The 16,543-nt window shown below is 41.8% G+C and overlaps 1 protein-coding gene and 1 pseudogene across 1 annotated transcript; both read left to right on the top strand.

Moving 5' to 3' along the window:
- The first annotated feature begins 848 nt into the window (after positions 1–848).
- On the top strand, positions 849–7,981 carry LOC137005170 (NACHT, LRR and PYD domains-containing protein 3-like; annotated as a pseudogene).
- An 807-nt stretch (positions 7,982–8,788) lies between these two features.
- Positions 8,789–11,168, top strand: LOC137005419 (oocyte zinc finger protein XlCOF6-like). Its single transcript, XM_067366312.1, has 4 exons — positions 8,789–8,925; positions 9,532–9,670; positions 9,869–9,917; positions 10,021–11,168. Exon 4 carries the CDS (start codon positions 10,026–10,028, stop codon positions 11,154–11,156), a length of 1,131 nt encoding a protein of 376 aa, XP_067222413.1. The 5' UTR covers positions 8,789–8,925; positions 9,532–9,670; positions 9,869–9,917; positions 10,021–10,025; the 3' UTR covers positions 11,157–11,168.
- The last annotated feature ends 5,375 nt before the right edge of the window (positions 11,169–16,543 follow it).

The following is a 16,543-nucleotide window of genomic DNA, read 5'->3' as shown; positions in this document are numbered from 1 at the left end:
GCCCGCCGGTTGCAACGCTCTCAAGCCCGCCGGTTGCAACGCTCTCAAGCCCGCCGGTTGCAACGCTCTCAAGCCCGCCGGTTGCAACGCTCTCAAGCCCGCCGGTTGCAACGCTCTCAAGCCCGCCGGTTGCAACGCTCTCAAGCCCGCCGGTTGCAACGCTCTCAAGCCCGCCGGTTGCAACGCTCTCAAGCCCGCCGGTTGCAACGCTCTCAAGCCCGCCGGTTGCAACGCTCTCAAGCCCGCCGGTTGCAACGCTCTCAAGTCCGCCGGTTGCAACGCTCTCAAGTCCGCCGGTTGCAACGCTCTCAAGTCCGCCGGTTGCAACGCTCTCAAGTCCGCCGGTTGCAACGCTCTCAAGTCCGCCGGTTGCAACGCTCTCAACACCGCCGGTTGCAACGCTCTCAAGTCCGCCGGTTGCAACGCTCTCAAGTCCGCCGGTTGCAACGCTCTCAAGTCCGCCGGTTGCAACGCTCTCAAGTCCGCCGGTTGCAACGCTCTCAAGTCCGCCGGTTGCAACGCTCTCAAGTCCGCCGGTTGCAACGCTCTCAAGTCCGCCGGTTGCAACGCTCTCAAGTCCGCCGGTTGCAACGCTCTCAAGTCCGCCGGTTGCAACGCTCTCAAGTCCGCCGGTTGCAACGCTCTCAAGTCCGCCGGTTGCAACGCTCTCAAGTCCGCCGGTTGCAACGCTCTCAAGTCCGCCGGTTGCAACGCTCTCAAGTCCGCCGGTTGCAACGCTCTCAACGCTCTCAAGTGCGCCGGTTGCAACGCTCTCAACGCTCTCAAGTGCGCCGGTTGCAACGCTCTCAAGTGCATCTGTTTCAACGCCCTCAAGTTCGCCGGTAGCCATGGACTCGAGCGTTCTGGACGCAATGGACGAAATGGCTGCTTTGCCAGTGCCCACGGGCAAGATGGCCACCCCTGCGATGCATAAGGATGCAGGGGGCGTTCCAGCCACTGAGTCCACTCCAGAACCCACTCCAACCAGTGAACCATCGCCTCACCCTCAGAGGAGGAAGAGGAGGAGGAGGAGGAAGAAGGCGTCCTCCTCTCCTCAAGACACAGACGCCGTTCAAGAGGCCGCTGTGGGCCTGAAGACCACTCCAGAGGTCTCTCCTGCTCCGCCCAAGCATCATGCTCTGCCGGCGCCACCTGAGCTCCTCGCCCTGCCGGCGCCACCCGAGCTCCTCGCCCTGCCAGCGCCACCCAAGCTTCCAGCCCTGCCAGCGCCACCCAGGCTTCCAGCCCTGCCAGCGCCACCCAGGCTTCCAGCCCTGCCAGCGCCACCCAGGCTTCCAGCCCTGCCAGCGCCACCCAGGCTTCCAGCCCTGCCAGCGCCACCCAGGCTTCCAGCCCTGCCAGCGCCACCCAGGCTTCCAGCCCTGCCAGCGCCACCCAGGCTTCCAGCCCTGCCAGCGCCACCCAGGCTTCCAGCCCTGCCAGCGCCACCCAGGCTTCCAGCCCTGCCAGCGCCACCCACGCTTCCAGCCCTGCCAGCGCCACCCACGCTTCCAGCCCTGCCAGCGCCACCCACGCTTCCAGCCCTGCCAGCGCCACCCACGCTTCCAGCCCTGCCAGCGCCACCCACGCTTCCAGCCCTGCCAGCGCCACCCACGCTTCCAGCCCTGCCAGCGCCACCCAAGCTTCCAGCCCTGCCAGCGCCGCTCAAACTCCTTGCGCTGCCAGCGCCATTCAGGCGTCTTGCCCTGCCAGCTTCACCCACACGCCTGGCCCTGCCGGTGCCACCCGAACTCCTTGCCCACGAACCTGCAACGGGCCCCGCTGAAATCCCCAAGAACTTTTTGGGGGGGGGGGCAGTATACCTAGGGGTGGGGAGCTGGTGGGTGGGGACCCTGTCCAGCCACTGCTGTCAGGGCCATTTATGGACTGTAGCCCACTAGGGCCATTTATGGACTCATTGCTGCGGCTGCCCGAGCCACCTGACCTGCCGTGGTTGCCCGAGCCACCTGACCTGCCGTGGTTGCCCGAGCCACCTGACCTGCCGTGGTTGCCCGAGCCACCTGACCTGCCGTGGTTGCCCGAGCCACCTGACCTGCCGTGGTTGCCCGAGCCACCTGACCTGCCGTGGTTGCCCGAGCCACCTGACCTGCCGTGGCCGCCCGAGCCACCTGATCTACCGTGGCCGCCCGAACCACCCGACCTACCGTGGCTGCCCAGGCCATCTGACCCGCCATGGCTTCCTGACCCGCCGTGGCCGCCCGAGGCTCCTGACCCGCCGTGGCCGCCCGAGGCTCCTGACCCGCCGTGGCCTCCCGAGGCCCCTGACCCGCCATGGCTGCTTGAGTTCCTGGACCTTCCCTGAAGACCTCCATACTCGCCTGCATATCCAGTATCTCCTGCCTGTAGGTCTCCAGGGCACCCACCCCCCCTCCCCAGTTGTGCCATCTACAGCGCGAGGACGCGCCTTCCGGGAGGGGGAAATTATGTCACGATCACCGTCTGTTCCTGTCAGTTCCCGGACTACACTTCCCACAATCCTCCCTGCCAGTCACATGTTCACTCTACACCAATAACCTGTCGCCACATACAGCCATGCACACACTCCTCACTAATCACTACACCCAGCTGCAGCTTGTTACCTGGACTATAAAAGGACTCTCACTCACACCATCCAATCGCGAAGTCTTGATTACCCCGTGTGTCATTTCCGAGCATTACTATTCCTGTCTGCCTGTCTGTTACCGTTACTGCCACTGCCTGTTCCTGTTTCTTGACCTGTTGCTGCCTGTCCTGACCATTGCCTGTTTCCTGATTACGATTCTGCCTGTCCCTTGCTGTTCTCGTCTGCTCCTGATTGACCCTGCCTGTACGACATTCTTAATAAAGCTTGCATTTGGATCTTACCATGACTCCCGCTTCGTTACAATTATAATGTAACACTGTATACATTCATGCTGATGTATTCATATTAGATATTAAGCAGAGACACATGAAATTGCTTAGTTCAGTTCAGGTTTTTTATCAACGTGGCGTAAACACAAATATCATAAGTCTTTTTAATGATAAATGAATATTAGTAATTCAAAGGATTCACTTATTTCTTTCTCTGTTATAGTTCAATTCATCAGAAGAGATCAGAACCAGAGTCCAGCTGTGTGTCTGTGAAGAGTGACGTGTCTATGGATCATCCAATAATGTTCAGGTAAAGCTTTTCTTTACATTAAATTAAAATTATTCAATTATAAACAGCAAGCAGATATTGACCACAAAGTAAAATGTTGTTTGTTTTTATTACAGTGCAATGTTAAAAAGTTAATTAACAACTGTTGCCAAAATTATTACGATAATATCATAGTGTCTGATTCCTGATTCTCTGATACTCATGATGTTTAAGGCCAATCCTGCCACCCAGATCAGCTGTAACAAAACCTGTCTGTAAGAAGAATGACCAGTCTATGAATAAACTACAGGACTTTGATGAAAGCAGGTATCCTGGTGTCAGGTAAATTGTAGGGTTTTAATTTGTTGATTTTGTTGCAGAGCATCATCACATATTCCTCAAATATATTATTAGTAACTGACACATTTCATAAATCCAAACATATGCTTAGTGTCTTATAATACAGAATGTAATAATGTGGTATTCTGATTTTACAGCCATGAAGTCCTCAACACATTGAGATCAAATCTGAGGAAGAAGTTTGAGTGTTTGTATGAGGGAATATCAAAGCAGGGAAACCCAACACTCCTGAATGAGATCTACACAGAGCTCTACATCACAGAGAGTGAAAGTGGAGAGATCAATAATGAGCATGAGGTGAGACAGATTGAGACACAGTCCAGGAGAGCAGAAACAGAGGACACACCGATCAAATGCAGTGACATCTTTAGACCTTTACCTGGACAAGACAAACCCATCAGAACTGTGCTGACAAATGGAGTCGCTGGCATTGGAAAAACAGTCTCTGTGCAGAAGTTCATCCTGGACTGGGCTGAAGGGAAAGAGAATCAGGACGTCCAGCTCATATTTCCACTTCCTTTCAGAGAGCTCAACTTGATGAAGGACAAAACACTCAGTCTTTCAGATCTTCTTCATGTCTTTTTCCCTGAAACAAAAGAAATGGAAATATCCAGTGACAGATATAAAGTGTTGTTCATCTTTGATGGTCTGGATGAGTGTCGTCTGTCTCTGGATTTTCAGAGCGATGTGAAGTTGTGTGATGTGACTGAATCAGCCTCAGTGGACGAGCTGCTGACGAACCTCATTGTGGGGAATCTGCTTCCCTCTGCTCTCATCTGGATCACCTCCAGACCAGCAGCAGCTGATCTCGTCCCCTCTGAGTGTGTCCATCGAGTGACAGAGGTACGAGGCTTCAGTGACCCACAGAAGGAGGAATACTTCAGGAAGAGAATCAGTGATCAGAGTCTGGCCGACAGGATCATCTCACACCTGAAGTCATCAAGGAGCCTCTTTATTATGTGTCACATCCCAGTGTTCTGCTGGATCTCAGCCACTGTTCTAGAGAAGATGTTGAGTGAAGCAGAGAGTGGAGAGATTCCCAAGACTCTCACTCAAATGTACACACACTTCCTGCTCATTCAGACTAACATCAAACATGAGAAGGACAATGAGAAGAACGTGAAAGATGAGGACATGATCCTCAAACTGGGGAAAGTGGCTTTTCAGCAGCTTGTGAAAGGAAACCTGATCTTCTGTGAGGAAGACCTGAGAGAGTGTGGCATTGATGTGACAGAAGCATCAGTGTACTCAGGATTGTTCACTCAGATCTTCAGAGAGGAGTTGGGCTTGTATCAGGGGAAAGTCTTCTGCTTTGTTCATCTGAGCATTCAGGAACATCTAGCAGCTCTATATGTGCAACTCTTTTTTTATAAAGAACTATTCACAGGTTTTGTCTAGTGTGTCCTCTGACCTCTCAATGTTTTTCACATATACTTTATCTGACTTACATCAGAGAGCTGTGAATGAGGCTCTACAGTGTAAAAATGGACATCTGGACCTTTTCCTGCGGTTTCTTCTGGGTCTGTCAGTGGAGTCTCATCAGATTCTCCTACAAGGACTAATGACACAGACAAGAAGCAGATCTGACCGCAATGAGGAAACCATTGAGTTCATCAAGAAGAAGATCAGCACCATTGACTCTCCAGAGAAATCCATCAATCTGTTCCACTGTCTGAATGAACTGGGTGATCATTCACTAGTGGAGGAAATACAACAGTATCTGACATCTGGAAGAATAAGAGAAGCCAACCTCTCTTCATCTCAGTGGTCAGCTGTAGTTTTTGTGTTGTTGACATCAGAGAAGAAGCTGGATGAGTTTGATCTTAATGATTTTGTTGTAAGAAACAATAAAACTGAAAAACTAAAGGTTTTTCAGAAGCTGTTGCCCGTGATGAAAGAATCCAGATCAGTTCAGTAAGTATCACTGAGAACAATTACTTCACTGTTAAAACATTAAGAAGATAAAAGTTCATAAATCTTCAGTGCTGCAGATGTTGTCCAGAGTTTAGTGGTCAGTATTTTTACGCGTTTTCTAAACCGTGACAATGTAAAATTCCTTCAGACATTCAAACAAAGTCAGAGAATTTGTGTATGAATAAATAATTCAGGTTTAGCAGTTGAATGTTTTTGCACATAAAGAAGGAATTTAAATATTTAAATATTTGTTTTTAAATAAATGACATAAAAGAAACGAAGACCAAACAGAATTGGAGAAACAGCTCATTTATCAAGTAACTCAAATCTCCTAAAACATTTGATGTGTGGTTAACATTGAAGAGTCACACATGTTAATACTATTAGTCAGATGGACGATTAAACATTTACTTGATCTTTAGCCTAAATTTGACTAAAACTTAACATTTCAACTTTACTGTGAGATGAACAATTAAGTTTCTAAGAATTGAAAGTTGTTGGATAGCTATTTGATTGTGTTTAACTATTTATTATGCTATTTGATTTTCATCTCTCTTCGGGTTGAGTGATTGTGGCGTCACAGATGAAGGTTGTGCTGCTCTGACTTCAGCTCTGAGATCAAACCCCTCACACATGAGAGAACTGGATCTGTCATGGAATAAAATAGGAAAATCAGTGAATCTGCTGTCTGATGTACTACAGGATCCTCACTGTAAACTGAAGATACTGTGGTAAGGTCATATTTGACAATCACATGAATCACAATGTAATTGTGTATATTTGAAGTGTTCAGCCTCTTTCTGCTGCTGATTGAGCTGTAAATGATTGAACACATGATCTACTCATTCTCACGTGAAAAAATGTACGTTTCAATAATGTACTTAAAGTGCTCTATTAATATACTAAAAAGTCATCTTTAGTACTTCTTAAGAACATCTAAGTGTACTCAACTGTGCTATTTTGAGACAGTATGAACTAAACTGTGCTTTTATTATACTATCTCAGTATTTAAAAAATGTATTTAGATACTACTTATAGTACATTATAGTACAACCCATAGTGTACTACAAGTGGTAACTAAATACATTTTTTTTAAATAGAGATATTATGTTAAAAGCACATTTTAGTTCATATTTCATTCTGTCTCAAAATAGCACAGTTGAGTAAACTTACATGATCTTAAGAAGTACTAAAGATGACTTTTAGTATATTAAGTACAAAATTAGTGCAAGAAAATAGAGCACTTTAAGTACATTATAGATCTAAGTACATTACTATTTAGATCAGTCTAATGATCCATCAAACATTAATTTGTGCTTTAAGTTTGTACTTTCTCTTTAATAATGGATTCACTGCTAAACTGATCTGATCTGAACTGAGAGAGTGAAGAGTGTGTCATTGTTCTCTACAGGTTGAGATATTGTGGTGTCACAGAAGAAGGTTGTGCTGCTCTAGCTTCAGCTCTGAGATCAAACCCCTCCTCACACCTGAGACATCTGAGTCTGTCTGAGAATAAAATAGGAAAATCAGTGAATCTGCTGTCTGATGTACTGGAGGATCCTCACTGTAAACTGGAGATACTGAGGTAAGATCATCTCTCTGATATTCACATTTCTTTCTTTATGTGTTTGATCACTAGAGATAATAAATGATATGTATTGGAAACACGTGGATCCTGTGAAACAAATGTCCTCCTGAAGGATTGTATTAGAGGTGCAAGAGACTGTTTCTCCAGTCAGAACCATCCTTATATCACTATGAAACAATATCTCACATTCAACTCTGTGTTTGTTCAGTCCTGAAGCACATGACAGTTTCAGTATGTGGCAATGCTTATCATTATATCTCCTCTCCTGATCTGAGACCAGAGTGAATAACAAACTACAGACACTTGAACTACAATTCAAACTGTGTCATTGTTCTCTACAGGTTGAACGATTGTGGCGTCACAGATGAAGGTTGTGCTGCTCTGGTTTCAGCTCTGAGATCAAACCCCTCACACCTGAAAGAACTGGATCTGATATGGAATAATCTAGGAGAATCAGTAAAGAAATTGCTCTCTGATCTGAAGGATGATCAACATTATAAACTGGAGACATTATACTATTGTGAGTATATTTTTATGTAAAGCCTTTAAATTGAAGTTCAGTAACAGCCTCTTATGTGTGGAGAATATAAGATAATAATTCAGCTCCACTTTAGTCTATGTAAACTGTTTTAATACGTTTATTTCTGTGATGTGAATATGATCTATGAATATATGAGTGTTTTTATCTCTTACAGTGTCTCTGTGTGTAAGTGATTAAGATGTGTTGATCATTTACTGTTATTCATCTATTAGCAGTTTTTCATTCATATCTCTGGCTGTAATATGAATATATAACATCTCTGTTGTGTTTTTTCTGAAATGATCTCGTGATGTGATGTGACACAGTAATGTCTCATACTCATATGTGACTGTCTGTGTGTTTTATTGTAGGACTTTCTGTATTTGAACGTCAGTTAAGTTTCCTCAGGATCAGCTGGTGGTGGAAAAGGAGCTACATTAGAATACAGACAGTGTTGAAAAAAAGATTTATTAAAGAGTCTGACTACAGAGGAGACAGATGTTGTAAATTTGTCTACCAGCAGAGCGGCGACAAAGATTACGCAAATAATTTCACTGAACATTTATTTCTGTAAAATATTTTGTATGGTTTATTTTTGTATATGATGATCTATTAAAGTTTACATCTAAATCTTCACATTCTTTTACTTTTTTTCTTTTTTTTTTCCTCCTGCCTCTGAACAGTTAATTACTGCTATATGAACTTAATCCTCTTGATGGAAAGTATTTCTAAAGCCAACATCAAACAGCAGTGATACGACAGTGACTCTTATTTAATTCCTCACTTTATATTAAAAGGAAAAGAACTGCCTTCTGTAAAAGAAACCATCTAAATGGTTAAATTTCCATATATTGTCTGGTATATATTGCATTGTTGTATCTGGCTATGTTGGTGTACACTGTACAGTTACATGAGAACCAAATGACACTGGAAAGAAAAATCTAAAGAATCTTATTATTTTCACTGCATCCACAGCATAATATCCGACTTTTTACTCCGCTAGGGCCTACATTATAGAAAAAAACAGTCTGTCATTATGTTTTAACTGAAGATATCGACACCTTCTCAAAGACCTAATAGCAAAATAGGCTACGATTCCTGAACTAATATTTTTCCGTGCGTTATTGATGGCTCTATGGGCGACATAAAAGAATTAATTTGCTCATCATCATTCAATGCTCTGACCTACACAAACTACGAGCACATGACTGAAAGATGACGAGCTTATGAGAGTAGTTGTGGGCGGAGCGATTCATGTAGCCACGCCTCGAAAGCGGTGCAAGAGGCGACAGGAGAGTCAGTGCTGAGATTCTGACCGGTTCAAGCTGAAAATGGTCGTTAATATTGACGCTGATGAGGCTGTAAAGAGTGTGAATTGTGGAGCGTCGTCGACAAATGGCGGATGCAGATTCACACGTGGAGGTAAATTTTCTGTTCAGTAGATCAATTTCGCAGTTTTCACGTGCCACTCTGTCCAAAGCCCGCTAGTCCCGTTATCGTGTCATGTTCTGATAAAAAAACAGACAATTCTAGCGTTTTATGCCTTGAGAGATAACTTTACACTATATTTTGTAAATTAATTTAACGTCATGCGAATATTTTCATTTCACAAACGTTTATCATAACAGTAATCTACTGACTGAGCGTAATAAATACGCATTTTAATAAATATTCGTTGTTGAATAACCAGATTTTGCACATTCATTTATTTATGGGATTTTAAAGAGTCAGGAAAAATAAATGACAGTAACATGTTCCTGCAGAACATACTGACCTGCTTTTGTTTTTCTTCACTATCTATATTTATCTTTATTATCCAATGATTTTATCCTGTTCTGCTTTACAATTGTGAACTAACTATATGCCGTTTATAGAGTATCATATATTTAAACTTTTTGCATAGACAATGTGGATCATACAATATTAGTAATATTAATATAGAACATAAAAAGTGTTATTATTTAGCACATGCATTTATCAAAGTAAACACACAAATGACCTAATAAAATACTATGTGTTTCTATTTAGATTTTGCCAGATCTGGTGCTTTTAGCCACATTATTTCACACCAGCAGTGAAGCCACAGACTCCAACATCAATTTTGGGGATCCCAAAATTCCCAGCAGATGCTGTCCAGTCCAACACCAACTGAATGACCCGACTAGAGGTATAATAAAAATATATATTTAATTTTTTTAAATGTATTTTTTTACAAGCATACTGAACTCAATGCATATTGGAATGATTAAATAACACATTACAGATAATACATCTAAATGATTAGTGATACACTAAAATGAAAAGGCTGGGTATTTTATGTTTACAGTGTTGATGTTATTATCATGTCTGTGGTTCTGGTTCACAGGTTACCCATTGTATCGCAGCTGATATCCAGATTTGATTGTATTAACAAGGTAATGGCAGACCTGATACTTGATGCTCAAACTAATACTTGACCTCTGTTGCTTTCTCTTGATCTTTTTAACTGATTCAAAATTCTTAATCTGTTTATTTTAGACCAAATGGATGTCCTAGTGCAAAGTCAAGAGCTGAATGAAGAGAAGAACCATGATAATGTCACAAAAAAGAATTTATCCAAAAACAGAAGAACTACAAAGACCAACAAGTCTTTCACTTGCTGCGAGTGTGGAAAGAGTTTCACACTAAAAGGAAGCTTTAAAAAGCACCAACTAATTCATACTGGCGAGAAGCTTCACACGTGTCCTCAGTGTGGAAAGAGTTTCATGCTCAAAAGCCACCTTAACAGACACATGAGAATACACACTGGAGAGAAACCTTACGCATGTCAACAGTGTGGAAAGAGATTTTCACAAAAGATTCATCTCAGTCGTCATGTGCGCTGTCATGAAAAACCATTCAGCTGTGATGAGTGTGGCAAGGAGTTTAGATCCTCATCATATCTCAACAAACACCTGACAGTTCACGCAGTCAAGAAGCCGTACTTGTGTCCAGTGTGTGGAAAGAGTTTTTCACGGCTGGCCAATTGCAAAAAGCACCAAAAGATCCATTCTGTGAAAACTCATGCTTGTGTGGAGTGTGGCAAGACCTTTGTTACACATGAAAATCTCAGAAAGCATCTGAAAAGTCATTCTGAAGAAAGACCGTTCACATGCGCTCAGTGTGGATATGGATTCAAAGAGAAAGTCCACCTGAACAAACACATGAGGATTCACACTGGAGAGAAGCCGCACACATGCCATCAGTGTGGGAAGAGCTTCATACAGTTGTCGGGTCTCCGTTATCATATGCATCGTCACTCTGGAGAAAAAACATATAATTGTAATCAGTGTGGGAAGAAATTTACATCGTCATCAATTCTAAAAAGGCACCTGATGGTGCATACAGACGAGAAGCTCCATAAGTGCTCTTTGTGTGAAAAGAGTTTTTCACGACCGGACAATCTGAAACAGCACCAAAAACTGCATGATGTTGTACGGGATCACATGTGTTTCGAGTGTGGGAAGAGCTTTACATCAGTGAGTCAACTGACAAATCACCAAAGAATTCACACTGGAGAAAAACCGTTCAGCTGCTCGCAGTGTGGAAAAAGTTTCACACAAAAAAGCCACTTAAACAAACACATACATATTCATAGTGATGAGGAGCCGCAAACATCAAGTCACTCTCATTGATCAAATACATAATCGGAGATTCTGAAAATGAAAATGTTTTGAATTTATTGTTTGGAAAAGTTGTTTTCACTCTGTTGTTCAGAAAAAGTTGTTTTTACTTTATTGTTCAGATAAAGTTGTTTTTACTTTGTTCAAATACAGTTTCTATGAAATATCAGAATTTGTAGAGATGTTTTTCTTTAATTTTGGGGAGCAGCAAAACAGAAGTATTGCATTACATTCTTACATTTATGTTTTTTTTATTCTTGCGTTTATTCTACATATTTCTTTAACCGAAAAGCCTCATTGTTAAGATGTGAACAAAGAAATACATTAATAATCTGTGAGAAATCTGTGCACTGCCAATTTTAAAACTTTATTTTAGTCTGATAGTGATTGATGTGAAGTTAAAACTAAACTACCAAACTAAAAACAAATAAACCAAAGGTGAGCTAAATAAAGACAAATCTTCATCATGTTTCGTAAGGGGGGTTCAAAAACATACATTTATCACATTGAAGAAAGAAAGTGAGAAGATCTGTGTGGGATGTGTAAATCTTTTTTTTAAGTAATATCAGTACCCCCCACCCAAAAAAAAAACCCCAAAAGAAATCACTAACAAAAAAAAAATAAAGTGCAGAGCCTTAAAAATTATACAGGATAAAAATAAAAAGCCACCTGCGAAAATGTTTCACACAGAAATGCTGCATTAAAGGGATAGTTCACCCAAAAATGAAAATTCTGTCAGTAATTACTCACCCTCATGTTGATACAACCATGTAAGTCTGTCTTTCATCTTCGGATCACAAATTAATATTTTTGTGATTAAATATGAGCGGTGGAATACTCCTCCATTGGCTTTAAGGGGGCCCAAACTTGTCCGTCCAGAAAGTCAGTGAAGAAAATGTTTAAATAGTCCATGCCACTACAGTGGCTCAACCGTACGTTTCTCAAGCGACGATAATACTTTTCGTGCGAAAAAACAAACAAACAAAAGAACGACTTTATTCAACTCAGAAAGAAGCCTCACACATGCCCTCATGTGGAGAAAAAAACCATGAACATAATATTTTCTTTTATCATTCAAGGTGTGGAAAGAGTTTTGCAGACAGGATAAATCCTCATCTGCACTGTCATGAAAAACCACAAACAATTTCTATGCATTTTTAATATACTTTTTATTTTTGTTACATCTGGACTTTGTGCACACAATTATATGTAGTTGTGTCCAAACGTCACAAAAAAACTACATAAATGCATAGAAATTCATTAGGCCTATAGTTTCACAAAATTTAATTGGTTTGCACGGAAATCTGTGATCTCCAAAATGCTTAAAGATTATTAAATGTTTGGCCTACCAAAAATAAAATTAAGAGACAACATTGTCTCTTTTAATAGCCCACTAAGAATATTCCCATAAAGAAACACTTAATAACCCATATTACCTTACAACAATATTACGGTATCATCTACATGAGCCTTTGGTGCTTGAAACCCAGTGAAGTCCTCTTGCAGCTATATTCTCTATGTTAAAACTTACAAGTTATTTGAATTGAGCGATAGGACATCGCTACTGTTTTTGCACTGTGTGTGGAGTTTACAGACGGTCCCTCACACACCATAAGCAATTGTTGAAACTAAAATAACTTTACTGCACTTCAAATTTGCCCTGCTCTACTGTATATCCTAACATTATATGAAGCAAATGACTGTAAACATTAAAAGGCTTGAGATCAAGCACTTCACAAATAAAAGTAAATGTTCAGAGTTCATGTTTCGCCATTTAAAGAGCCAGAATTGATTGTATTTAGAGAATCAAATGTTTATAGTAACCTTTAGAAAAACTAAGGTGGAGGAGATTTTTAATCTTTATGTTGATCAAGGTGAGTGTTCAGGTCTCGAGACGCTTTACAGGTGACTTTCGTTTTCCGTAATAATATTTTCTGTGAAGGACATAAATAATTTTTTAAATATATTTTTCAAAGATATTTTTCATTTTATTTCAAATTAACGTGGTGTCATTGGTGTTTTGTGTTGTCTGTGGGGTTTTTTTCTCTTTGTTTTCTCTTTAATAATATATGACTGTGTTTGAGTGAACGCCACGTCTCATGATCCTGTTACTCTGACTCTCAGGATCCGTTCAGCTGAATTATTGTTTGTTTGTCATTTCCATCCAGACCACCTGACTACTCACTCCTTGAACTTAGTGTGCCAGAGAGGGTTCTGTCACGCAGCTTCAAGGCAGTGTTATCAATGGGCTCAAAAGGCGCTTTAGACAGTGCATTTAGTACCACTTTCTTGAGTTGGTTTCGATACTGGATGTAGCCTACTTGCACCTCTCATAAATCGACATACGAGAGGGTATTGGCCAATAGTACCCAAGTTAAGACCAACATGACATGCCGAGATAGCATAGATAGGGGTGGTTAAAATCCAGGGATAAACTGTGTATGCACAGTATGCCCTTCCCGTCTTCGCTCACTAGCGGTGCTACAACACACGCTAGTGGCAAAGGTTGTGAATACAGCTCCAGTGAAGGAGACATTCGTTTCTATTTGTGAATGTTTAATTTTTTTTGCTTATGAACTTTTGTCTTTCCTCCCTCAGAACAAACTTCATAGGTGGAGGGGGAGACAAATCTTTGCGGGGCACCTGAGGAACATGGACTATATTCCCGCCATACACATTGGACTTTGAACTGTCCACATGACTAGGTTTCACATTTAAATTCCTTCTCCTTTTCCCTGCGGGAGGTAGAGAGGAATCATTCTGGAGAGATGGGACAGAGAAACCCTGAGTGCTGTCTCCAAACCTTTCCTGATGCCAAACCAGCGTCGAAGGTCGACCACATCTTCTTGCTCCACTGGGGGGCAGCCAACTGGTGTTTCGCTGCTGCGGCTGTGAAAGACTGTTTCGGTTTAACAAAACTGGACTTTGACCGAGGGGCCACGTTTTTGGCTGTTGTGGTGGAGCGGGACGGGAAGGCTGATAGTCCGAATGTCCTCCTCTCCCTGAGGGTCTGAAATTCAGATGGCTTGGGTGAGGCTGAGCTGCTGGCTTTCTGGGGAGACAGACCAAAAAGCCACATTTGTGTGGTGGTGTCCAAGTTTTACACTGGATAAATTAATAAAGCAGAGTAGTGTCTTCAGCCGGAGATCAGCGAGGAGCGATGTGAAGTCGTCGCTGAAGGAGAGAGAACTGAAATCCTATGGCGAAACGCCCGCTTATATAGCCCTAAACCCCGCCCATTTCGGCAGAAATATTCGCGCGCTCTGTCGCTCTGTTGCTCTGCAGCGCCATCATTGGTTCAACAACTTGTCTATGAGTGAACCAATGACGATGCAGTTACACTGCGTTATTGAAAAAGGCTTCAGTAACGGGGAAAAAGGAGACCTTTCCCCATACGCAGTACGAGTGAAGTATCGAAAGGGAACACAATATATTTAAATTTTCGTAAGGGAGTACGGAGCTGTGCTGTGACTTTTTCCTTATTTTCGGTGCGTGGTGATCACCCAAAAATTGGAAAATAAATAGAAAACTTAAGAGCAGAAAACTCACTTTAACACGGTAGTTATTGCACCCTTAAGTGATAAAGTCACTCAACAAATGTCAAGAATGTACTGCATTTGGGACATTACCTTGTGGCTCCGTCTGAAAACTGTTTAGCGAATAATCCCCAAAGTCTGAGAACAGCTTCCGAAAACCTTCCACGGGGAAGAGAGTGAGAATGACGAAACAGTAAGTAGCTGCGGTTTATATACAGGGAAGCAGGACTCCCTGATTGCTGCAGAAGTTGGCCTGCCATGGATGGCAGAAGTGGTGTCATTGGTGCTTCTGTGATCACGAGAAAACTCTGTGAGAGCTGGAAGATAAGAACAATAATTATTCAGATAAACCAGGAAAGCATTGACTTTGCATATGTGTAAACTTGTGGAAAGAATGATCAATGAGAGGCGTGATAACGCAATCTCAAAGTGGATATAGGAGAGGAAGGGACACAATAGATGCAGTGTTGTGTTCACAGGATGAAGGAAGGAAAGCCCAAATACGTAAAGAGTCTGTTGTGGCAGTATTTTCTGAGTGTAGAAGGCATATGATATGTTATGGAGATAACTAATGATTAAACTTTATAGGCTATGGACTAATGTTTAAACTTCCCAAGATGAGAATAGGAGGGAAAGTTTTTAACTGGATTATGGGCTTTCTGTAAGGAAGATCTATTCAAGGCAGACAGTTGTGTGGAAATAATTTGGAAAAAGATGAAAGTTTTCATTTTTTAGGGTTGTGGTTTGATTCGCGGTTAACATGGAGAACACGCATTAGAAATGTGGAGGATAAATGGAAAAAAATGTTAAACATTATGAGGTGCCTTGCAGGAGTGGAATGGAGCGCTGATTTTGAATCCTTAAAATATGCACTTTGTTCCAAATTATTAAGCATGTGACACATTAGGATTTCAGTACAATAAACATTCAGATTTTAGTTTTTCAAAAAAAAAGAAAAAAAAGAAAAGTGTTTGTTTTATTTCTCCATATCTTTTTAGATAACTGGTATCAGTCTCAGACATGTTTGTTAGTTTTCCAGGTCAAGTCAGAGTTCTCATGCAATATGGGGAGTAAGATTTTATTATGCAAAAGGCATGAAACTAACTAATATTGTGTGAAAACTGAATGGAGATGATTGATTTGTGAGTAATTTACAGCACAGGAGAACTTGGTCAGATAAAGGCTTATTAAGGAAAGTTTCTGTCAAAACATGAATTGTATTAAAAGGACAGCTATGAAAAAAGCCAGTGTTGTGCAGCAAACAGATATTTGAAGATACAGGCGTCTCTGGAGTTTTAAGAACTTCTTCATGCAGGCTGACAGTTGTGCATGAAGTTAGTTAACTTTTATTTCAGAAGTTAGTATCCATCTTTTTATACCATAGCAGAAAATAGTCAGTAATAAACTCCACATACCCTGCAGAAGTCATTTTGACACCCACAGAGATGTCACAGTCTTGTTGGAACTTTCATTTTCACTTTGAGTGTTTGCTGCTCAACAATGGCTTTTGTATAACAATTCATTTTTTGACAGAAACATTCCATTGTAAGCCTTTATCCGACCAAGTTCTTCTGTGCTCTCACTCACTCACAAATCTTATAATAGTTTGATAATCTCCATTCAGTTTTTGCAAAATAATAGTTGTTTTCATTGCATAACATTGCATCATTTCATTTTGTTTTTTTAAATCTTCAGAAAGATCTTTCTTCCTCCCCATATTGCATGAGAAATAATAATGTGGAACAAGTTCTTTAAGTAGGTTCTCCATTTAAGACCTGACAAACTATTTAACAAACCTGCCTGAGACTGATACCAGTAGTATAAAGATATGAAAAACAAAACAAACAAGCCAGCAGGTGTACT

The sequence above is a fragment of the Chanodichthys erythropterus genome, chromosome 17 (assembly GCF_024489055.1).
Source record: "Chanodichthys erythropterus isolate Z2021 chromosome 17, ASM2448905v1, whole genome shotgun sequence".
Classification (NCBI taxonomy): Eukaryota; Metazoa; Chordata; class Actinopteri; order Cypriniformes; family Xenocyprididae; genus Chanodichthys; species Chanodichthys erythropterus.
The sequence above is the reverse complement of the archived record's forward strand: the minus strand, read 5'-3'. Positions and strand labels throughout refer to the sequence as shown.

Coding starts and splice junctions, on each gene's coding strand:
- LOC137005419 (XM_067366312.1), top strand. CDS start 10,026: ATGGATGTCCTAGTGCAAAGTCAAGAGCTGAATGAAGAGAAGAACCAT.